This window comes from Pocillopora verrucosa, chromosome 2, assembly GCF_036669915.1.
Source record: "Pocillopora verrucosa isolate sample1 chromosome 2, ASM3666991v2, whole genome shotgun sequence".
NCBI classification, from domain to species: domain Eukaryota; kingdom Metazoa; phylum Cnidaria; class Anthozoa; order Scleractinia; family Pocilloporidae; genus Pocillopora; species Pocillopora verrucosa.
In genome coordinates, this window is record NC_089313.1 from 19270838 (window position 1) to 19294289 (window position 23452).

At 35.8% G+C, this 23452-nt stretch overlaps 4 protein-coding genes across 6 annotated transcripts; 2 read left to right on the forward strand and 2 right to left on the reverse strand.

The window, feature by feature from the left end:
• Window positions 1-1512: 1512 nt before the first annotated feature.
• On the reverse strand, window positions 1513-9925 carry LOC131790657 (coiled-coil domain-containing protein 25). 3 transcript variants are annotated; one of them, XM_066162132.1, is made up of 13 exons: window positions 9868-9925; window positions 9743-9790; window positions 9335-9374; window positions 9119-9170; window positions 8915-8990; window positions 8360-8463; window positions 7776-7925; window positions 7587-7639; window positions 6825-6870; window positions 3817-6139; window positions 3392-3473; window positions 2845-3000; window positions 1535-2082 (listed from the first exon to the last, which is right to left on the reverse strand). In XM_066162132.1, exons 1-10 carry the CDS (start codon window positions 9890-9892, stop codon window positions 6107-6109), a joined length of 627 nt encoding a protein of 208 aa, XP_066018229.1. In that variant the 5' UTR covers window positions 9893-9925; the 3' UTR covers window positions 1535-2082; window positions 2845-3000; window positions 3392-3473; window positions 3817-6106. The 3 variants fall into 3 exon arrangements, with proteins under 3 accessions (XP_058963874.2, XP_066018229.1, XP_066018228.1); XM_066162131.1 differs by having other exon boundaries at window positions 1543-3000; window positions 3817-3988; window positions 4978-6139; XM_059107891.2 differs by having other exon boundaries at window positions 1513-3000.
• Window positions 9926-10055: 130 nt separating this feature from the next.
• Window positions 10056-13052, forward strand: LOC131790632 (tektin-2-like). Its single transcript, XM_059107864.2, has 5 exons — window positions 10056-10533; window positions 10887-10957; window positions 11275-11641; window positions 11863-11943; window positions 12305-13052. The coding sequence occupies exons 1-5, from the start codon at window positions 10117-10119 to the stop codon at window positions 12764-12766; spliced, it is 1398 nt and encodes a 465-aa protein (XP_058963847.2). The 5' UTR covers window positions 10056-10116; the 3' UTR covers window positions 12767-13052.
• LOC131790633 (putative transmembrane protein 244) lies at window positions 12990-16586 on the reverse strand. Its single transcript, XM_059107865.2, has 6 exons — window positions 16538-16586; window positions 16379-16464; window positions 15981-16054; window positions 15450-15575; window positions 14792-14836; window positions 12990-14220 (listed from the first exon to the last, which is right to left on the reverse strand). Exons 1-6 carry the CDS (start codon window positions 16553-16555, stop codon window positions 14111-14113), a joined length of 459 nt encoding a protein of 152 aa, XP_058963848.1. The 5' UTR covers window positions 16556-16586; the 3' UTR covers window positions 12990-14110.
• Window positions 16587-17663: 1077 nt separating this feature from the next.
• LOC131790663 (neurexin 1) lies at window positions 17664-23130 on the forward strand. Its single transcript, XM_059107896.2, has 5 exons — window positions 17664-18294; window positions 18947-19161; window positions 20131-20346; window positions 20820-21248; window positions 21591-23130. Exons 1-5 carry the CDS (start codon window positions 17789-17791, stop codon window positions 21890-21892), a joined length of 1668 nt encoding a protein of 555 aa, XP_058963879.2. The 5' UTR covers window positions 17664-17788; the 3' UTR covers window positions 21893-23130.
• The last annotated feature ends 322 nt before the right edge of the window (window positions 23131-23452 follow it).

Sequence of the window (23452 nt, forward strand, 5' to 3'; positions counted from 1 at the left end):
GTTGACGCTGCAAAAAGTTGAGGTGGCACTCGAACAAAAGACCTCCGAAAAAGACCAAATGAAATCTAAAATTTAAATGTACACTGTTTTATTTATTTCAAAAATAGCACTTCTGAACAATGCCGACTTTCAAACCACACTATTGTTCAGGCTACATGTCACTATTTTCAGTGACTGACTTTGAAAAGCTTGTTAACAAACCAAGAAAAAACTGCTGCTACCAGCAACTTACAAACGACTTAAGAGTCAACGGTATAACCAGGCAGACTGAACAGAATAAACTAAGTTCACAACCGATAAAATGACAAAACGCCAGTTTAGCCATTTACCTTCTCACTTAAAAAATGAGCAAACACTTTTGCTAGCCAAAAGATGACAAATTCCGCTCAGGCCAATCAACTAATTTGGACAACAGGCTCAACACTCGTGCAGACGATTGCACTACAGGAAGCTACCAAGAGAAAACGATGAAGAAAAACACTGATTTGCTTGAAAATTCATCCTCAGCATGACATGATATAAGCTGGAAATTTTAATATTTTCGTTGAAAAAAAGAAACATCAGTTCGCCATACATAAAAGGAAAAACCATTGCAGTGCCATCTGAGAACTTGTATCTACTACTTTGTGCAATCAACTGTGGTTAGTTTTAGTGAAAATGTTACTTTTAAAACTTTAATGCCTGGTCAAGAGCCTTTTCTGAAGACTGCTGAGATCGAAATCTACCGTTAAAGAAACCAGTAAAAATTGACGAATGAGTATAGGTTACCATATTTCGGGTAGCTTTTATTCGATAGAGTAGAAAATCATTTCCTAAATCGTTGAAATCTATTTTACACTTTAAACGAAAGTCCATGCAAACATTTGAACCAACCTTTTGGCTTAAAAAAGATTATTAAACTATTGGCAATAAATCTTTAGTTGTTGTGAAGGAGCATAATTGTCCCATGGTATTCCCCGAAGAACAAGAACATTTAAGAAACCATTCTGAATTGTTCTCTACAATTTGAAATTTTGGCAAGGCACGTCTATCTTAACGATAAACGTGAGAATCAAAAATGCAAATAAAAAAAAAATTTTCATTGAATAGTTGCCAAACCAAATGTAAGATTATGTAAGATTTTCCTGTTGAATGTTCTCACATATTGCTATTGATGACGAATTACATACAAAAAGGTTTTACGAACAAATAACCTATATTCTTTTGGTAATATTACTGAACTGAAATCACGTTGATTTTACCAACAAAGTGAGAACCAAAATTTCAACGAACTATATCCAAATTAAAGGTGAGTTTTATTGTGCCCTCAAGTTGAAAAGCGAGCGACTTGACGGTTTGCTGCTTTATATACAGTTGTTTCTTCAATGCGAACTTTTAAGTTAATCCAGTTAGCCTTGTATATTAAGTCGCACACGCGTTGCTCTTCATACCAGGCATTTAGTTCTAAAATAATCGACTCATTTATTCCTTATTCTAAGTGGACGGAGGATCTTATGCGCAGTAATTCGACGTAACACAGGAATACACAAAACAAAAAATCTTGCCAAAAATTTTTAATTTATTTTAAATTCAGTTTTTACGAGATAATATACACTCTTGGTTCATAATTACAATAACACAAAAGTTTGTTGCACGAATTAATCGAATTCAACACAGAGCCTAATTGTTATTTGTCTTAGCTTTTGTGGCTAGAACAACAGTTGATATTATTTTATTTTTGTTACTTCGCGAATTTAGTTCAAGAAACTTGGAGCCTAACTGTAAGATATCTTAGCCTTCACGGCCAAAATTAAATTTAAAGAGTTTGCTCCAACACTTGAAGTTATGTTTTATCTAAAATGGCTTAGTCAGTTTAGTCTTATAAACCGGCAGCCTAATTATGGTATGAGTTCTTGTTGCTAAATTCAAATTCGAAGAGTGTGCTCCGACTGTTGAAGCAATTTTATTTTTGAAATCGCTTCGTCAATTTAAGTTCAAGGCTCTGTGAGCCGAAATTTCTTTTTTCCTTCAATTTTCTTAAATAACTAGGTGCTTTTTCAACCTGTACCTGTGTTACGATCGAAAACTGATGGATTTAAAGATCTGCAACAAAAAGCAAATTGATCACTGTTTTTCTAGCTGGTCATGACGCTTTTTCGTATACAACTTCCACACATCTCGTGCTAAGAATTGAAGTTCAAAAATCAGTTAAGGGATAGAGATATTCTACTCAGAATTTATTTTAAAGAAACGAAGTCGAATTTTTCAAGCTGGTTAATTTTTTTTTTCCTGAGAGAGAATAAATTGGCGTTTACTTCAGTTCTTTTTACACGAGATGTTGTTTAATTTTATTTTGGCGGGAAATTTATGAAGAAGCCTTACTAAAATTTTTGCCCAAAATGTTGCTAGGGGAAACTCTGTGCAAATTGGTCCAAATTTTCCCGCCAAAAGTCTTAGTATACACACGAAAAATTTTTCTTGACACCTCTTTAAAGATTTAATTGGAAATTACTTAATCAATTAACTTGTGATCATAGAGAATTCAAAACCAATAAAATACTTTGTTAAATATGGAACTTTTGTGGTTTATTGAGTGAACATTGAAAGACAATAAAACTGAGTGATCACTTTATTTTATTGATTTGTTACTAATAACAAGAGGAAAAGAGCCTTTTGTTAACAACACATAAAATAATCCATTATAACATAAAAAAAAAAAATTGGCGCATGCGTATTTTGGGCGCCGTATTATTTCTAAGTTTTTTGGCGGGAAAATTTTAAACTTTTAAATGGCCCATGCCATGAATAATAAGCCGACAAAAAAAATTTAAGTCCTATAAAAATTGCGAATTTACATTTGCTTACGTTTGCTTTTAAGTCGTCGATTTACAGCGAATGACTCTTTGCTCTCCCTCACAGTATTCTTGATAGAAATGCACTACATCTGTTTCATCCGTCTGAAGAGATTTTGTTTTTCACTTGGATCACAACCTTTCTTGTTTGATTCGTGCATCAATCAGTCTGTAAGAAGATGAAAAGAACGATAAATCAACAACTGCAAAAGATCTTAAACCGTGATCATTGAGAGTGGTTCGCTAACAGTAACACTAATGTTAAAACTATTTCACGATGTAAAATAATTGTGAATTGGTATTTACATCCTACAGTGTCGAGTCGCTCTTTAAGGAGACTTGAACGTAAAGAGAGATTCACCGGAAATAAAACACTAAAGAAAACAATAATTTCCTTGTTTGCAGTTTTCCTTCCATTTGACTTTGACAAGTTTTGTTGTAAACATTCTTTAAATCCAAGTTGATACGTTCAATACAGACCAGCAGATCAGACTCATACGCGCAGTTGGCCGATTCGTAAAAAATAAACAAATAAACAGACAAACGAGAAAGCAACTCGCCTCTACGAAAGTTTTATGTGTTCCTTTCTTCCCTTGAAATTCCTTGATTTCGTAATAACCTCATCCTATGGCTGACGCTGTCCTGATGAGGAAAAACGAGGAAATTTATATCGTAAAAACAATCATACTTAAATCATGGTAGGTACTTTCTATTGTGACTGATGAACATCATACCAGGGAAATTAAGCAAGGCAAAGTGTATTTCTATGATACCACTGTCAACTGACAGTGAGGTAGCATTGGATCCCAGTGATATCAACAATATATCTTGACGGTTACTGCTGAAGATTAATCTTACACTGGACTGTGCGTAACATGCTCTTCCTTCATACAATTAACTCTAACAATTAATTTTACTGGAGAAACAACGAGAAAAACGAACACTGCATTTATTTTCAAAATGTATATATGTATAGGATATTCACCTTAAGAAAAGTCGTGACGAAATGAAAATGACTTCATTCATCCTTCTTCGTCCTCAAATTCAAACCACTCGCCTCAACAACCTTGGGGGAAAACTCTCATCCCCTGAGAGAACGGACCATATCCAAGGTATTTATGTTGATCTATATAATGTGTTTCCTGGCCCCAGAGAAGCTGAAAAAGACGCTGACATTTCTTACAGCTCGTAAATGCTTTCCACGAGCAAGACTGATATCAAATATTAATATTAATGTTTCAAAATTAATTGTAATTCAAATCAGTTGTTCGGCCAAAAACCATCGGAAAGCTTTCGTTAAGTTTCGTTAAAAATTCTGAAACGATATAGGGTGACTGGTTGTAGATTGATTTTAAACTCGGTACAGTTCAACAGAGAGTTGAACACATCTAGCTACGTAATTGAACAAATACTCCATCAAACTCAGATGAATTTCATTTTTAGAAAACATTTCCATGGAAGAGTATTTTTCAATCATTTGGAACCTGCTTACATGAACTGCCCGTAATGCATTTCGTTTTCCTCAAAATTTCGAATTAGAGATATTATACGGCACTACTTCAATACAAAGGGAACACTAAGCTGCAACTTTCCCATCGAAAAAAAAAAGATATAAAGGCACGAAGACATTTCATAATGATGATAACTATCTACTGTAAGATGATCAAAATAATAATAATAATAATAATAATAATAATAGAGTAGATCAGGAAACAAAATTGGAAAAAACTCTGGGATTTGGATGGAAATTAGCCACTACAATGGATTATTGATTTTTATACCTCGTTACAAGCCTGCACATAGCTACCCTTCCCCTTCCCCCAACATACACCCAAACCCAGATCACATTCACATTGCACATTGATAAGATATCTATACTTTGTGCTCCTAAAAATTTTTCTTATTTTCTTTTTTTTCACCGTTTTTTGGTAAAACAATCCTATATTAAGGACATACAGTCTAAGTTAACAGTCTCAAAAAAGTCTTCATTGACCCATTTCCCACAAAAATTAATTGAGTTTCATTGACATCTGTATATTTAGAAGAAAGTGTGCTATACCTACTGATATCTCTTAAAGTCCTTCTTAAGTTAACTTCTTTTTTATTACAAACATCCAGTCAGTTGGAATAAACTTTGAAATTTTACCTTTTGTGTTCATGACTTGAGCACTTTAATTTTTCCATCACCTCGCCACTCTCATCCAAGATCTAGGATTCCCAGCTGTCCATGAGGACTTCTCCACAGGCCACCCCAACGCTTGCCCACAAGCAACTCAACCAGGCTTGTCCACAGGTCACCCAAAGGCTTGTCAACAGGCCACAGACTAAGGCTTGTCCACAGAACACCCAAGGCTTGCCCACAGGCCTCACACTAAGGCTTGTCCACATATCAATTTCCAAAACTTGTACACAGGGTTCATACCAAGGTTTGTCAAAGATTACCTTTAGTTAGCGGGCCACAATCAAATTTTTTTTTTAATTTCCAGATGTTTGAAAGCAAAAGTAATAGCTAATTGTGCAATATGATCTTCCAGAGAAGATTTTTAAGGACTACCTTACTGTTTGCTTCTTTTCTGCTGCTTGGAAGTAAATGGAACTTGGCTTATCACCTCCATAATCAGCATGTGGTATTTACTGATGGTCAATAGTCAGTTTAGAATAACACTACCTTAAAAAAAACCTGCTGAAACATACAAAGACAATAAACAAATTACCAAAACAGACAAAAGATATAAATAGAGAGATCAGATAATAATAAAAAAAAGTAAAAAAAACAACAACAAATTTTGAATTTCCACCGGATGAATTACTCAGCATTGAGGAGTTAGCTACCCACACATGCTAAATTTCTTTGCACTCCCCCCCCCCCTCCAATCCACTCCATCATCTTCAGCATTTGTAGCAGGTGTGACCAGATGATTTGCTGTAGTCCTGGTTTCTCCTCTTAACCAAACAATTATTTATATCATTTCTTTTATTTCCATTTTAGCACGAACTGACACAAATTCTAGTGAAGATCTCTTAAACCATGATGGAATGTTTATGGTCTTCTGTAGAGTTCAGTTTACTCTTTTGGTGATCTGTTTTGCCACTTGGCCTTGTGTTCTTTGCAAATTAATTATAGAGTACCACTGTACTTAACATTCCTCAGGGCTCTTTAAAAACTCTCCTTTCAGGGTATAAATTTAATAAAGAAGCAGGTGCAGTTCATTCATCTTGTTGGAGAATTTTATATTCTTGTCCAAAATACTGACAAAATAAGTATTCCAGTTTCTTCACATAAAATCATCTTCATCTGATTCAGCATCCTGGAAATAAGAAAAGAAATGAAAAAGAATGTGACCTCTGCTCAGGTGAAACATTAGTATTAGATTGTCCATCCTAACATCACATAATTTCATCAGTGATTATTACACTCCAATTAAAAAATGTGAGGTTTTCCTTCATAATTGGAGCTCACCACTTAAGTGAAAGAACACTTTTTTTCTTAAAAAGTATAGTAAACAATCATGTTTTCTTGTTGCACTTTCTTAAAAATGAACTTCGACTTTCCAACATATACAAGTATGCTGTGCAGTGTATTTAAAAACCACCTCAGGTTAAATAATTGCTAACTTATTTTATTTACACATTCCTTTGCCCATAGGATAAAAGAATTGAAAAGGACTTTTAAAAAATAGTTTTACTGGAGATTCCTCACTTAAGCCCCAATTATAATAGCTTCTGATACCTGATAAATTTCATAGAAGTGTGACTGTGTGAAAAGCAGTGTTGTTCAACATGGTATTTCCATAGAAATAGTAGAGATGGTAAGTTTTGAGCTCAGAGAAGAATTAAGAAAGATGTTTTTTCGTCTTGTTACAAGCATGGGACAAAGAAAAAATTCTGAGTCTCTGTGAGGAATTGAACCTCAGACCTTCGGATCTGTACTCCAGTTTACCTCAATCTGTGAAGAGGTGTATTAAATCAAACAATGTAAAATTACCAGCTGACCTTATTGGATTTCATCTTTCTTGAGTCCATTAAAGAGTCATAGCTCCTACAAAATATCAAGTTTACAGCCATTGAAAATTTCACATGCAGTATACAAATGAATATACAGTCAATTGTGAGAGACTTGATCATGTTTAAAAGTGTATAGAACAGTAACAAACATGTATGGTACATGTGAGATCAATATAAAAAACTCAGAGCCTGCTGAAGCTGCTTATCCATGTTTCCAGAAAAATTCTGTAATCAAACCAAGTGGCCCATACAGCCAATGCTTGTCCTGGTTTCATTACATGAAGTGACTAGGAGTATTACTCTCATACTACCCTCCCCCAGATGAGATGCCACTTCATTGGAAGGTTACCCCTAGTATTTTATCCCTAAAAATTTGCTGATACCCATTTAGACTCCTGGGTGGAGAGCAACACTGTGAAAGTTAAGTTTTTTGTCAAAGAACACAACATAATGTCCCACCCTGCACCTCTTCATTAAGCCACAAGGTCTCCCACTCCCTCTTTCCAAAAGCATAACTCAATGTAGTACTGTCACTTGTCTAGGAGGAGATCTAAGTCTGTAACAGGTTACTTACCACCTCCCTGATACATGTAGTTTTGATGGTAACTATTTAAACTCCTGCTTGGAAAGAGTGGAGTCTTAATCACCAACAAAACACAATGACTGGCAGTCCATGACTCCATCCAGACCTGTAGTCAATTATGTAAGAAGCTTCAAATCTTGGCCATAGTGGTTAAAGGAAAAAATTACCTCAATGCAGCTTCTTCTTTTCTTCTTTTCTCTTCTTCTTTTTCCCTCTGTCTCTAATTTGTGAAGATAACAAAATATTATGAGACACCTCTTGTATCTCAAGAATGAACAGAATTGAAAAAAAACTGCAGTGTTCATCAAGATGACAATGCACTGAACATATCAGTTGATCATGAAATAATGTTTTACTTGTTCTCTTAATTTCTGTTTGCCATCTTCTCTTTCCAGTCTATCTCTCTCCTCCCTTTCCTCTCGTAGGTTTGGAAACTTTTCTTCTTTTGTCTTATTCAATCTGTTCACTATTTCATTTACTCTTTTTTCAACTTTGATGATCTGCACCTGGATATAGCAATATGAAAGAAGAGTTAGGTTTAATGTTCGTGTTGTAAGATATTAAAGAATTGTACCTACAGTATATTTACAGTGTAAGATCATGTGTAGTATTTGATAAAAATAATTAAAATGACAGTACTGGAAATGAAGAGTCATCAGGTATTCTGGAAAGTTATAAAATTCAACTTATACTCTCTTATGGAAAGAGGCATTGTGAGGGAAAGTTGAATGAAATGGCCTTGGTTACAACTCAAATACATTCTTCTTGATTTGGAATCTGGTATGCTAACTACTACACCACAACAAAACTTGTGTAGATTAGACAGCATTGAAACTCTTTACAGTGGCCACTTTATATTATCAGCTCAGTTGATGAAACCAAATTATCCTTAATAAAACATACAAATGCTACTTGGGGTCTACTATTGCATTATAAATACCTCTTTATTACTGTGAAAACCCACTTGTCCAACCTCCATGTCGGCTGTCTTTTTCAAGTTACCCCAGAGTGTATACACAACAGCAATATTGTTCATCTTGTTTCCTGCAGAAAAAAACAATTTGATAGAAATTGAAGCACTTCTCAAGAAGGGATCAATGGCTAAAACACAACAAAAAAAATATTTCCACCATAAATGACAATGTTTCAGTGTCTTAATGACTCTCTTTCAAGTTCAAATTAACACTTAATCAATAAAAGTTTCCTAAAGATCATCCAGGTTGGCATACAAAATCAGGCAAATAGTTTTGCTTAAATTGACAACAATTTCAAATTATAGCAGCATTAAGATCACTCTAAAAGTATATAAGGAATTTCATGTACATTATTCAGTCTCTAATACTAGCACTGACAGTTTACTAGTACCAATTCCTAGTCCAAGAGTAAAATGTCCTGCACAAGAACACCACACAATAATGCCAACCTGGGGACAAAGATAATTGCATCCCACATAATGAATAAGTTAGGCCAGTCAAATTAACAGTCATATATGTACCTTGAATACTGTTGGCTTTTACAAGCTGTGCACAGTCGGTTAAAACTGTCATAGGAATGTCATCTAGAGTTTCACCCTAACCAAAAAAGAAAAATATAAGGTTTTCCTTACATTTTTTTAATTGTAAGGATACATTGAGCTTCAAAAATTACAAGGGACAAATAGCTTTCTCAATCAAGAGATCAAAAGCAACCTTGATTTTACCTTTTGTAATCTAAGATATACATGGGCTGATGATAACTTATCAACATGAAACCTGAAAAAGGCAATACATGCATGTAAATCAGTACAGTCATCTTTCATCAAGAAACTCATTGTAAGTAAAGGTTGAATTTCTGTGTCTGTGACCAACAATCTCCCTTAATATGGTTTAAAATGTACATATGCAATTTAAGATTAGCTAGATATTTTTATACTAACCAAACATCCTCTGGAAATCCCCATTTTATCAACTCCTCGTCTGTGCAATGATTAAAACACACTCCATAAATTAAATTACAACTTAGTTAAAATACTATACGTAGATGGGACTTAGCTTTTAAAATACCAGACATGCTTTACATTTGAATTCTCCTTACGAAATCAGAACAACATTTAGAAAACAGGTGATGAGAAAATTAATAGTCATAAGCTCTAGAGGACTATGCTATCTCGTGAGAAACCCTTGCTGGAGGAGTGTAGAGAATTCGAATTTTCTTGAATGAGTTGAGAGAAAATGTAGAGCAGCTATAAGGGAGAATTTCTCTTAGATCTTGGGAGTTTAAACGTTTACCGATTAAAAAGATTCAATCATATGTTAGAGTGTTTGTGGCACACGATCACACTCACTTTCGTGTTTATCTGCGCCCATGTAAATGGTGTACGGCGGTGAGACAACTAAGGAAAGAAAAATAAATTAATTAGGTTTGGCCTTGAGTAGCAAAGAATTTCTATCTTTTCAGTGTTTCACTCACCGTTGCTTTGAAAGTACAAAACCATGGTGAGAGATTTAGTTCGCTTTACAAAAATAGCCAGGCGAATATATTTGCGAATAGACCTCCAAGGACCTGGGTCTAGCTAAACCCAGTCTCCTCTCGGTTGTAGTTGCTATAGAAACATAAAACGCCAGCTGTAAAAATGCTATGGTTACTGTGTAAACTCATTCATTTCTCTTCTTCTCCGCGGAAACAATTTGCAGAAATTTTTTTGTAAAAACCGGATAAATGGCTTTGACGGACCCTAAAATTCCTCCACGCTTTGCAGTGTCGGATTGGCACACATCAAACACAATAATACGAACAAATGCTGAGCGCCAGAGAGATGCTTCGCATCGCGTTCGTCAAGAGAGTCGATTTCTGCGAAACGAGACCGACAATCATACTCGATGGACTCAACACGACAGCAACACAAAACTTGAAAAGAGAATACACGACATCAATAACTGGAAGAAGAGTTTAGAGAGATGCCTGGCCGAAACAGACGCCGAGATTGCTTTATTACAACAAGAAAAAGAACGAACAGAACGGGCACTGGAAGCAAAGAAAGTTCCCCTCGACATCACCCTAGAATGTTTGATGTTGAGAGAAAACAGACAAAACATTGATCTTGTACGAGACGAAGTTGAAGCACAGCTTCATAAGGTAATGTCCAAATTATATTTTTTAACCAAATTGTTAGCGAAAGACTTGAAACTCCTAATTTTTCGATCACATTGAATGTTAACTTAGAAGTAAACAATAAAAATTTCAATGATCTTCTAATACTGGTAAAACCTCTCAAAATTTAAAACGTCTCACATCCTTTAGATTTTTATTAAACAGAAAAACTTTGATAACTGAGGAAACATATAGAAAATAGGTTCCCAAGTTTTACTCATGGTATTTAAAATTCTGATGATGTTACATGTAACTTCTCATCACATACTTCGATACTTAAATTCTAAACATTATTCATTGTTGATAGGATAACTTTTGGCTTTCTTTCTCTTTCTCAGGAGGTAGAAGTGATTGAGGGAGCAAAAGCTCTTCTTCAACAGAAAGTCAGTGAAGCTTTTGAACAACTCTGGTAAGTTTTGATGGTTATTTTCTTGTATATATCTATCAACTTGTCTTTGTAATGTCCAGTATCACTCCTGAATCAATGGTACAAAATTGAAACAAAGTTCAAGATTGAAGGTAGAATCATTCAGCTAGGGAGGGGAAGGTTACTCTAGAGTCTCCTTAGCCTGAAGTTGTTTTATTATTATAAATCCTTATCTTGAGAACATCTTGAAAAAGAGAGACAGAGGTCTAGTAAATTTGAAAAAGCCCACAAATAGCTTAATACTTTGGGGATGATAGATGATTCATGATAAATTTTTATTTTTTCCCCATATTTTATAGTCTCCTCCAAGAAGCTCGTCATCAACTGCATCTTGACATCACAGACAAGTACACCACCCTGGAGCTGGATGGTGAATGTTGGAGGCTAAACAACAACTCTGCCAACATTGGCTTTCAAGTGAATCCCACACGCACTGTCAAGGGAAGTGTTACACCTGAGACTTGGGACTCCTTCTCAAACTACAACAAACTGCGAGCAGAGGCTGAGATGAAGGCATCAAAGCACCTCAGAGAGGCAATTTTTGCCACCTTGCAGCAGACAGCTAATGATCTTGAGGCTCAGAGACAGGCCACTGAATATGCATTTCGCAAGAGGATTCATGAAACTAATCAGGCCAAGTCAGAGTTGGAGTGGCAACAGAAAAATGTAATTTTTAAAGTCACTATTAACTAATTAATGCATCATGTCTGGAAAAAAAAATACAGATCTAAGTGTTATGAGTATGTTAATTTTGTGTACAGGTAGTTCCAAATGAAACGGACTAATTGAAAACAACCATACAGTCAATTAAATTTTACTATTTCTGTACTACTTGCCTTAACGTGTAGAACAAACTGAATATGTTAAATATTACTTTTCTTCCTTAGACCCAACAAGAAATTTCCACACTGGAAAATGACATCAAAGGAATCAAGGAGGCAATTGATGCCAAGAATGCACCAATGATGGTAGGTCACTAGTCCCTATTTCTTTCTTTTTTTTTTGTTACTGAATCTTTCTTTAAAATTTCATCACTTTCAGTATCTATGTGGCCCTATTAGAGCCCAATGACTCAATGTTGGTAATTCATTTCTTAACAATTTAATCACATCCATTTTCCCTTGGTAATCATGATCATAGTCAAAGGTCACACTTTTTTAAATTCAAAATCCAAGTACTTATGGCAATCTGTTGGTGGCTGCATTTCCAGTTGAAATTCAAATGTTAAAGTTGGTTTCAGTATGATAAGTTATCTAGTAGGTGCAATGTTTACACTAGATTGATTATAATTATTCTTTGACAATAAGTTGATTTTATTTGTATTTCCAGGTTGCACAAACACGCCTAGAGAACAGAACCTACAGGCCAAATGTTGAGCTGTGTCGCGATCAACCTCAGTACCAGTTATGCCATGAAGTTGCTGAAATTGGTGGATCAATCAGATCACTGAACGAGAAACTCCGTGAAGCAGAGAATGCACTTCAGGCCCTGCGCAGTAACTTGGAAAGGATCAATGAGGATCTAGCAGTCAAGAACAACTCACTTGCTTTAGAGAGCAGAAGCATGGAAGTGCGACAAAAGATGAAGGAAGTTCCCCACAGCATGATGAACACAGGAACAACGTTTCGTACCATTAAGAATTCATCTCACACTCCTGTTGTGGAGAATGCTCCCTTTGATACTGCTATACAAAGTGCTGGTTCCCCTGTGCCTGTGACATCACCTCGCATGGCTAATACCTACACACCACCAGCAAGTGGAAGGAGGCTGGAAACACAACTAGTTGACTGAACTATATGTGAAGAGTAATTTCTCAGATTAAGCTGTTCAGTGAAACAAATATGGTATGATTTTGTGAAAGTACTTGGTAAAAAGTCAACTCACAGATGAAATTTTAATAAAAGAATGGAATAAACTTTTTGCTTATCAAACAATGAAATGTCAATGGAAGCTACACTTTGTAAAATTTTTATTTTTTTTTTCAAAACAACCTTTTTTCATCAGTGTCCTTTTAGACTTACTTAAGAAGTATGACAATACCATTAATAATAAACTTGTTTCTCCTATGACCTTTATTTTAATTATTATTATTATTATTTAATTATTCATGTCTGAGATCATTTTATTGTACATAATTAGTACTGATAATAAAAATCACTTGCTGATAATCAATTTGCCTAATAAAGGTACTCTCTTGAATTGCCTGGTTTTAATCTTATCTTTACCTTTTCCTGGATTTAAAACAAAACATACTTTTTCAAAGAACTTAAATATTACAATAAAACCTTTCCTACAACCTCAGCATCTACATACTGGTTGCTGTATGCAACTAAAATCTGTTCCTCTCACATTTTGTTGACGAAGGAAAACAACAAACAATTAATATTGCTTGCTACCTTTGTCAGCTAACATTTCTGGTTTAAGTTTCCAGATCAACAAAATCTAAGAGATCTCGACTACCCTTATCCTACTAAGACAATTTCTGTACATCAAATATGCAAGGAACACAAGTAAGGATAACAAAGAGGAACCACACAAATCCCTTTATCTTATACCTTGAAACTAATTGTCATAACCACTAGTCACTTCTTGCAACAAAAAACATGAGAGGCATATGGTGTAATGAACCACAGAAGCTACTGGTACTTTTGAGGCAACCTTTATAAGAAGGGCTGAAACCAAACCTCTTTGTGTGAGAAGTACTGATATTTTCTGACACAAGATTTCCCTACAAATGGTTCACGAAGCTTCTTTGCAATAATTTTCAATCTCAACCTAATGCCCTGTTCCTAATCTATTATCTTTATGTAACAAAACAAATTTTCTGTAAACAACAGTTCTCTGAACAATGAAATCACTCAGCAGTAGTACGATAGAGGTCAGTGACAACTAAAATACAACCAAGCCATGTCACCTTGTTATTACTGATTGTAAGTTAAGTTAAGACATAAAGTAAACATAGTTCCTTTCATTAAAAGCTTGTTAAAAGTGGTCCTATATACAAATAGCTACTTCTTCATTGTTATAAAATGTAGCACTTTTCAACTTCCTATAAAAATATTCACTGCCTTGTCAAGGTATGTTATTTAATTCTACAATAAATTATCTTTAAACATTTAACAGTTTATAGGACTATTATGTGATCACATTTTCTTGAGGACTGATACTTGCTGACTGTGTTTTCTTTTTCAGGAAACATCTGACAGCTACTTCACCAAATAAAGCCATGAACAGCACAGAAGACACTGCAATACACATAAGGGTTACATTAAACATCTTATTATGTATGAACTTGCTGTGTGATAATTATAAGTTACTCAATATCATTTACTTTCCATTCTATAATTTTTGGTCTTTTAAGTAACTGCAAATTAGCATTAGCTGAATTCTACCATCTTTAATTCTATTTACACAACTGGTGCTTTCAACATTGTTGATCCTGATAGTCTGCTGAACAGTTGTCACATATGAACCTCTTTAACCTCTGTGACCCAGTGGTAAAGTCTGAGGTTTGATTCATCATGGGAACTCATATTGTTTTCTTTGCCTCATACTCATGACAAGATGAAAAAATCTTTCTCTATGAATACTCATGCTTGCAGTTAACACAGTAGTTTTAAAGAGGAAAAGTTTTTCAATCATTAGATTTATCTTGTGGTCAATCAACCTCTTTTGAGAAACCAGCTACCCATCAATAATTTCTTGTAATACATTAATAACTCCACAATTCCCTTTATTTTTGTCACTATCCCTGTACCATGTTAACTGAAAAAGCCTATGAAGTATAAAATGCATCAGTTATTATTTTAAACTTACAAAAGGCAATCCACCATTCCCAATTTGTCGGGAAAGCCTGCATGACTGAAATCAATAATAATCATCTTAACAAAGAAAATGTACATCTAACGGTCCAACTAAATCATGGTTCATTCGATACATTTACAAATGTTACTCGCATATTCAATTTAATTTCCTAAATTTTAGAAATCAAGCCTCTTGAATTGTATGAGATTCTGAATTGCATTTAAGTGTGTTCATGGCTAGAAGTATAATCCATGACCTTTCCCTTCCTGATATGTTATGAGATTTGAATAGTTAATTGAACTTCACAATAGCTTGATATATCTAGTATGCATATCTAGCATACAACACTTTCTTTGAAAGCTTGTATCAATTTCATTACTGACTGTTGGGACAAAAAAAAAATTCAAATCTTTACCATTGTCACTGTTTTGTTGTTGTTGTTTTTTTTAAACCATTATGATATCTAAGTCCAATGGAAAGCACTACCTTTGGATTTTCAAATGTTTAGGACTTCTTTTTTGCTGTTGCATCCAAATTCTTCATGCCCTTCTCAGCTTTGCCTTATGCAAAATTTTAATTTATTTTTCAATCTTAATCAAATGCATGCATTTGTTTTCTATGAAACCACTCTCATCAGTGTCTAAACCCTCTTTATAGAAACAATTCTTACCAGCACAGGACAAAATAAGATGAACAAATCCTATTGTAATGGCATAATCCCAAATTCTCTTTCTCAAGAAGATGATAAAGATTAATGCAGTGAGGGTGTATGTCAGTAACAAAGAGAGCAGAGTTGCTGGAAAGACAAAAGATCAAATGTAAGCTTTAAATGCCTGGGCCCAGTTGTATAAGGGTGGATAATGCTATCAAACGGATAAATCACTATCCAGCAGATAAGTGATTGCAAAACATATAGCATTATCCACCAGATAGAGTTTTATCCAGTGGATAGCCCTATCCAACCTTTGAACAACTGGAGCCTGAAGAACGAAGACACAAGGTAGATTACAATTTATTTTTAACTTGAAGAGGGAAAATTTTGACAAACCTTTCTACAAAATACTGCAGAAAATGAAGGCTAGAAACTGCACTGCCCAGGATATTCATACCATTACACAAATGAAGATAACTTGTTGCGGTGTTTGCTATTCAAAATTTAAAATTGGGAATTTAAAGGAAAAAAATAAACTACTCCACTTACCAACATCTTTGTCATCTTTAATATTGCAACAGTTCTGGAAATCAAAGGGCATCTTGCCATCGAAGTCACTAATTCTGTGGTACAGAGAAATTTTTTCCATACAAATGTGTCGATTGACCCATTAATCGTTTAAACTATTTTCAAGAGGAAGTAAGAAGTGACCTTCACATAGCGACGACACCCGAGGTGAACGTAAACAGTCAAAACTGGACCCTAATTGAACGCCAACGAGAAATCATTTCTGGTACTTCGTAATTTTTTGGAGTCTGGACTAATTCAAAATCTTACAGAAACACCAGTTGTCCAGTCCAAAGGCAACAGCGATAAATAAAGCGAGAGAAATGTGAGGGAAAGTGTTAATTTACAACAGTCACAGCTCTTTACAAACAGTCACTTACTTGAATGCTCCACTTAGCAACGAAGCTACCATGTAATATGCCACAAAAAACAAGGGTACGGCAATGCAGAGATTTAGGCAAATAACCTGAAGAGAAAAAAAAATGTTCAGTTACAGCACTAATTGCTATGAGATGGCGAACAAACGCATGGTTTTATACCCGCGTATCCTCCGCCATGTTTGCGCTCTAGGCCTCACTTGCAGGACAGAATGATCGCAGAGCATTGTGGTAAGAAATTTCAGCATTTTGTTAATTAAAGGGGCGGGGCGGTGTCAACTCTGGAGGAAAACGGCGAGTAAATTAAGAATATTTAACCTAAAAGATCAAAGGGGCTTTTGCTTGTGCAATTCACAAAAGGAGAAAATACGTTTCTATGAAATATTGACTAATTTTATAATGTATAGATACTTAGTTTTTTCGAGGGGGAAAAAGTTAATGTTGACCAGTGCTAAGAGGGTTTGAAAAATTCTTATCAGTCAGGTTGTTCTTTCACTCACACTTGCTGCGTTGTTTATGTCTGTGTAGTTTTGTTTGATAAATAAAACGTCCATTATGAATTGGTTCATGATCTCTTGCGTCTGACATACTTGGAATTTAATATATTCTCTCAGGTGTCAAGCTTGAGAGCGAAACCTTGACGCTGTTGATTTTCAATTCTTACCTATCATAAAAATTTTAGTAATCTACAACCAGCTAATGGAATTTTGGAACTAAATTCTTGGATAAGAAACATTCAGTCTCATCTAAACATGAAAAACTTGTTGCATACCAAGCTTTCAAGCTGAAAATTTAAAATGATTTTGCTGTTGCACAAAACCTTCTCGTTTACTTCGCAAAGTATTACGAAAGCAGCCTGTTTTAGTTTTTATTTTATCTCACTCACAGTGATACTGGTTTAGTTCTGATAATCAACACAAAGAAATCGGCACGAAACTTTTACATTCATGTAAAAGTACGATAAAGCACATTAAAAACAGAGCGGGGGAAAGAAAGCAAAAACAGAAGAAATTTGTAAGGAATGTCACACCAAATGAAACTTGCACTAAAGCGTGCGTAAAAATTTTGCCAATGGTAAAGTGACGTCACTGAGAAGCCTGGTACTCATTCAATAGATTCTACAACCAGCGGCTCACTGAACACAACTCCCGCCGCAACAAAGCGAAGATAAGTAAAGAAGTGGATAAGATCATTCTATCAGCCAATCACAAACATGATAAGCAATGCTGGCTCGCGGTGACGCACTGCCAATTTGGAATTTCGGTTTTGTTAACTTGGCTTCTCTCACGTCTGGTCAGGCATGTAGTGCAGCGTTAATCTCTTTTCAAGTTCCGGTGGAAGCCACGCATTTTTGCCTCCTTCTCTGCGTTGTACAGTTAATATGGATCTTGTCTTGAGTGGGACATAAGTGAGATGCTTGGAGGGGTGGTGATTTTCCAGCTCAGTTTCATTGCCAGCGCTCTGGCTAGTATAGGTCTTCGATTCTCAGAAGAACCGGCCTACGCTATTTTCAAAAGATGGAACGCGAGAAGAACAGGGAACTTGACTTTTCATTTCAAAACGGAAAGCAAAAACGGTTTTCTCATTTACCAAGACGACAAAGGACAATGTCAATATATTTACCTTTCTATGGCAGACGGGCAACTTAGATTGCGCCTTAAAATGGGAAACTGCGAGGAAACACAAACTCTACATATCGGAAACAAACTCAATGATGGACGATGGCATAAAGTGACTGTCCAGCGAGACTCAGCAATGACAAGTCTTACAGTTGACAATTTAAGTAATAACACGATTTATAATGGAGAAGTAAAGAATCTTATTGTTAAAAGTGACTTGATCGTTGGTGGAATCCCGTGGTCTACTCCGTTGAATGATCTCTCTTTTCCTCCTATATTCTACGAAAGCAATCATTACGGGTAAGTACAGAGCATGCTTTCTCTCTCTCTTTCGTAAACAAAGGATGCTTTTACACATTCCTTTAAAATCTATGTAATCAACTATTCTTTGCTGTTATTTTTTATTATGCGCCACACAAGTGAGCTGATCCATTTTGATCATTTGCAGCGTTTTATAAACTGAAGGATGAAGATAGCAGCTTTATAAAGAAAGCTATGAATTAAGGGATGGTTAACGCAAAAAACAGATGCACCAAAACATTCCATAACTGCGAACATACTCAGGGAATCAATTATTATCATTACAACTTTTCTCTACGTATGCTTTTTCGAAGGAAAATTTTCGCAATTTGTTATTCGTTAATATTGTTAATCGCCCCGCCCAAGAATTTCTATCGATTCCTTACGCTCGCGCGAACTAAATTCAATAAACTTGAGTATTTTTCGACTTTAACGCAGAATTTATCATTTTATTCGTTAGAAAAGAATTAATAAGTTTATTCCGCAGAAAAATACCATAAATAATTTAATATTGGATCCGAAATTCAGCTCCTATGATGAATAATACATTGTTTTTCTGCGGAATTTCATTATTGCATAAAATTAACTGACGGGCGCACAGTTGCATTAAAAGAATCTCTCACACTTCATTTGTAATATATTTGTATTTCAGATTCAATGGCTGCATTAGCAGCATAACCTATAGTGTCAACGGAAGGCCTACGAGAGAGGCGTATCTGAAACACGCCAAAGGAACAAAACTAGGATGTTCAGACCCTTGCTCCAAGACTGGAAAATGTAAAAACGGTGCAGTATGTCGTTATACTTCCACTGGGGTACGTTGCGACTGCAAAGGGACAAGATTTGAAGGAACCAACTGCAGCGAAGGTAGGAATGAAAACGGGAATATCACATTTTGAGGATTTTTTTTTTCAGTTTTCGATGTTTTTAATTTAATCCCTTTCGAGTGATACCTTCATTACAAATTGCCCTTCAAAAGTAAAATTTGGTTCAACAGCCTTCGCTTTCCACCTCTGTAAACAGGTCTATATTTGATGATGGCTTTTCAAACATTATTTGTTTTATAGGAAAGTAGCAGAAAACAATGACAATTTCCATGGGCGTCTTGTTCGTAAAATTGAAGTATTTCTTCTAAAATTTATATAAACTAAATTTATTTGTTTTACCTAAAAAAATGTAAAACCGTGAGCAAAAATTATTTCAGATATCTACACTGTCATCATGTACTGATCACCAAATGTACAAAGTAGAAGACGAAATGTAGTCAGTGTGATCTCGTATTTCAGAAAAGTATCGAAAACATTTTACTTCACTCCACGTGTCTTTTTCCCATTACGTAGCATTAAGTTCCTAGTCAAGAAAACATTGTTTGCAACCTCCGCCAAAGACTCTTTGTCAAAAACTCAGTTGTCGACGGTTGTAGAAATCAACGTAGTAATTTTCCATTTGAATATTGTAGTGATTTTACTCCACATTTGTTTATTAGCTGTTATCAGTCTGTGTGGGAGAATTTTTCTTTTGAATAAAAAGAGGCGTTTTCTCAGGCAGATGGTTAACCACAAACCACACGGCTGTCTCATCACCAAATTGATCAAAATCAATTCTCTCCTAAGGCTGAGGTCAATCGTTGCGTAACACACGTTTGAATCTCCCTTCCTCTTAACCGCTCAGTGGTTTTTTCTTTAAGAGGCTATCTTCTATTTATGGCGCCAACGAAACACTTCTTCTTTTTCGTGATTTAAAGGAGACACATTCTTGGCTTTAGCAATAAATAGAAATCGTTGAGAAAATACAATTATGACCTTTAAATTGATTAATATTCTTTTGTTTTACCAGAAACTTCATCTATCCGGCTTAATGGAAGTGGTTACGTTGAATTTAGTGCGAGACAAGAAGCAGAAGATGTTGATCCGAATGAAGACGATTTCGGGTTTCATTTGAAGACCTCCTATGACCATGGTGTAATCTTTACTCTTCTTTCGCATCCTAACTACCTCTTGATCGAAATGGTGCATGGAAAGCTAAAAGTGAAGTTATACCCTGGACAAGAAGGTAACCATGAAATAATAGTGTGGCAAGATTATCATAAAAAAGAATGGGAAAGGTTAAGGATGAAGAAGATTGACACAGATTGTGAACGGCCACCAAACTAAATAACAAGCAAGGTTGCTTATTCTTGTGGTCTCATACAAATGAATTTTCAATTGAAGGTGGAAAGTAAGATGGAAATATGTTCAGTTTCCTTGCTTTGCAGTGTGAGTTGTTTTAATGCATTACTTCCTCAGCCAATCATATCCAAAACAAGAACTTATCTTATCCTGGTTACTCGTCTTTTTCTCGCGCGTCAGACAGTTTGCTTTGCAGTTTTCAACCGGTTCTCGTGACATTTCCTTTGTTCTGATTGGCCAATGTGAAAACGAATGTTTTGATTTTACGACACCCAGTCAAAACGCACATGGGTGAAATATTCTCGTCCATTGCAATGTCATTTAGCTTCAAATTTCTCTCTTCTTCATCTATTCTAGATCCCGTGGTTCTCGTGGATGAGCGTAAAGTAAATGATGGCAAGTGGCACTGGGTCGAGTTCTATCGGCGGCTCGATGTTTTCACGTTTAAGATAGACCATAATAAAATCAGTACTAAAGAGAAGGTGTCGTCCATGCCTTTTAAACCTAAAATTGTCTACGTCGCTGGAGGTCCCAGAAATGTCCTCAAAAAGTCTGAATCAAAACAGAACTATACTGGATACCTACAAGAGTTTTACTTTGGTAAAAAGAAGATATTTGACAGTATTGTACCCACAATAACAGACAGAAGATTTGCTAAAATTGGAACTGTGATCGATGGATCCATAACATCCGAAGAGAGTAGTGGGTCGGGGTGTTTACTAATCGGTGATGACGAAGATGAAGAATGCCCAACAACTGATAATTCCAAAGGGAATGTGTCCAAAGGTGTGTCCATACTCCATACTCCATAGTCCATAGTTCAAATATAAAGTTAAAAAAAGCGTAAGTGAAGGTCAGTCCTGAGAGTGGTGGGGCGGGGGGGCGTTAATGGTGTGACAACCATTTCCCGGGCCAGATTTTTCCCCAATCCCATTTCTATTTCCCAATCTATCAATGTCTACTTATTTTTTAATGACAGTCCAATATCCATTTGTCTTGTTGTTTATGATCCCAGTTCCAGCGACACAACACTATCTTCAAGAGTAAGCTTAATTTTAAGTTTGCGTTTTTAAGTTCACGTGAATACTCAGCTAGAATGAAGCATTTTTTTCCCTTTATCTTATGCAGTTGAACTGAACTCGACAACGATGCAGCCTACCACTGAGCTAGTTCCTGAGTCTGTGCCGACAGGCGTCGCAGTGCAGAAGTCCCTTCCACAAGTAGTGCCATTCTGGGTGATCTCGGCGATAGTGGTTGTAGCAGCCATTGCTATTTCAGTGACATTATTTTTCTTGTATCGCTGGAACTCTCGTTACAGTGGATCATTTAAGCCCGAGTCTTCTTCGTCAAGTTGTATGAACTCACCAAAACATGGCGCTTTCGTCATCAATCCGCGTATTCAGGTCACAGTGCACGATGACAGGATGTAAGAGAGTTCTTAAGCTTTGTCCCTGAGGAAAAAGTCTTACGCTCTGAATGGCAATCACAGAGCAAGGCATAAGATTAGCACAAATGACATAGAAGAAAGATTGTTTGATTTTACAGTCGGCGTTGTATTGAAAAAGCTCTTTAATCAAGAGGAATACGTGTGAGAGATAAAGCGGAGACGGCGATCCTTTAGCCCGTGGAGAGTAAATTAATTAAGCGAGTTGCTGTGCAGCTTTACGGTACTTTTTATTAGAATACGGCAAAATAAACTAACCAAGTAAGTGGACTAGACTAGGCTACGTGGTATGTGGATCAACGCCATTGAGGTTTGCTATGACAAGCGTTAGGCGACCACTTACGACGTTTCAAAGAATGTCCTAGTCAGATTTACATCGTTGAGAACCAGTAGACATTACACTGGAAACGCTAAATATCAAAGATTTCTCCTAGTTTCCGCTTAAAACTTGAATAAGAGTATGACTGGTTATTGCGTCGAGGAAAGACGCCATTGGCTGACGTTTATTCCGTTGGCTACGTTGTTGGTAGGTTAAGTGATGTTTACGGCTAACTTGCGTGTAGTGTCTATAAAAGTACAAGGTAGAACGTGTTACAATTTTCCAAATTGGAGAAGCATGACCTCTACAGATTTGCATTTATTTGTATAAAAGTTTCATAAAATGATTGGTAAAATGAACTGAGTTTCAATCTCAAAGCTAGAAATCTATTGTTCTTTAATTTCGATGTGGTGCAATCAATTTATTTTTGCTATGAGAAACAGCTTGCTGTAAGCTCGCTTTTATAATTAAGCTGAAGAATGTTATCAGGTTGTAAATTGAATTCATGACGAGATTTTGAGAACTTTGACAATTTATCAGGTATTAAATTTTACAGTGTACAAACATGAAATGGTAACAAGTTAATTATCGAATGAGCTTCCAAGCACCACCAATCAATCCCGTTTTCAATAAGTCCACCATTATGATGCTAAGAGAACGAGAAGTCCGTTTTGCAGCTTTCGTTTTAAATCTCCATCACTGCATTTTTTTTTTGTGAACTAGTGCTAAAAACTGGTAATGCGTTAGCCGCTGCTAATAAACATGACACATCCCGCATAAGACTTTCTCTGCTAATGCGCTCAAGCTTTGTTCTGATTGGACAAACTGAAAACTCCGATGACGTGGTGATTTGATGCTCATAGACTTGATCATAGGTAGAAACTTGAGGAAATATTAAAAAAGGACAGCGCACATGTCAGTGGACGTTATAATAGGCAATCAATAATCAAATATTCGATACCATTAGTAACTGCACAAACGGTAACCTGTCCCTTTTTGGGGCGTGGGGAGGGAGAACTGAGTCAAAATTATATACGTCACCGTGGTGGTTGATGAACATTTAGGATCGGGTCCCCTTGGTAAAATCCCCGCTACACCCCTGAGAGGGATGAGTTGTATTGTCTTACGGGTCGTAGTCATTGAAATCCCACGATGAGGAGAGGACGGCGAGATAGTTTCAAACTGAATGTAACTAATGAGAACCTAGAGTCATTCATGTACCCCCTT

Excerpts from the sequence above, each read along its gene's own strand:
- LOC131790657 (XM_059107891.2), bottom strand. The coding sequence starts at position 9,892 with ATGGTTTTGTACTTTCAAAGCAACG. Across the intron at positions 8,464-8,914 it reads AAAAGCCAACAGTATTCAAG|GAAACAAGATGAACAATATT; the intron begins GTACATATATGA and ends TTTTTTCTGCAG. Across the intron at positions 7,926-8,359 it reads GTTTTCACAGTAATAAAGAG|GTGCAGATCATCAAAGTTGA; the intron begins GTATTTATAATG and ends TGCTATATCCAG.
- LOC131790632 (XM_059107864.2), top strand. The coding sequence starts at position 10,117 with ATGGCTTTGACGGACCCTAAAATTCCTCCACGCTTTGCAGTGTCGGAT. Across the intron at positions 10,534-10,886 it reads TTGAAGCACAGCTTCATAAG|GAGGTAGAAGTGATTGAGGG; the intron begins GTAATGTCCAAA and ends TCTCTTTCTCAG. Across the intron at positions 10,958-11,274 it reads GAAGCTTTTGAACAACTCTG|TCTCCTCCAAGAAGCTCGTC; the intron begins GTAAGTTTTGAT and ends CATATTTTATAG.
- LOC131790633 (XM_059107865.2), bottom strand. Across the intron at positions 16,055-16,378 it reads TTGCTAAGTGGAGCATTCAA|AATTAGTGACTTCGATGGCA; the intron begins GTAAGTGACTGT and ends TCTGTACCACAG. Across the intron at positions 14,837-15,449 it reads TCTTATTTTGTCCTGTGCTG|TCATGCAGGCTTTCCCGACA; the intron begins GTAAGAATTGTT and ends TATTGATTTCAG.
- LOC131790663 (XM_059107896.2), top strand. The coding sequence starts at position 17,789 with ATGCTTGGAGGGGTGGTGATTTTCCAGCTCAGTTTCATTGCCAGCGCT. Across the intron at positions 18,295-18,946 it reads TACGAAAGCAATCATTACGG|ATTCAATGGCTGCATTAGCA; the intron begins GTAAGTACAGAG and ends TTTGTATTTCAG. Across the intron at positions 20,347-20,819 it reads GTTATACCCTGGACAAGAAG|ATCCCGTGGTTCTCGTGGAT; the intron begins GTAACCATGAAA and ends CATCTATTCTAG.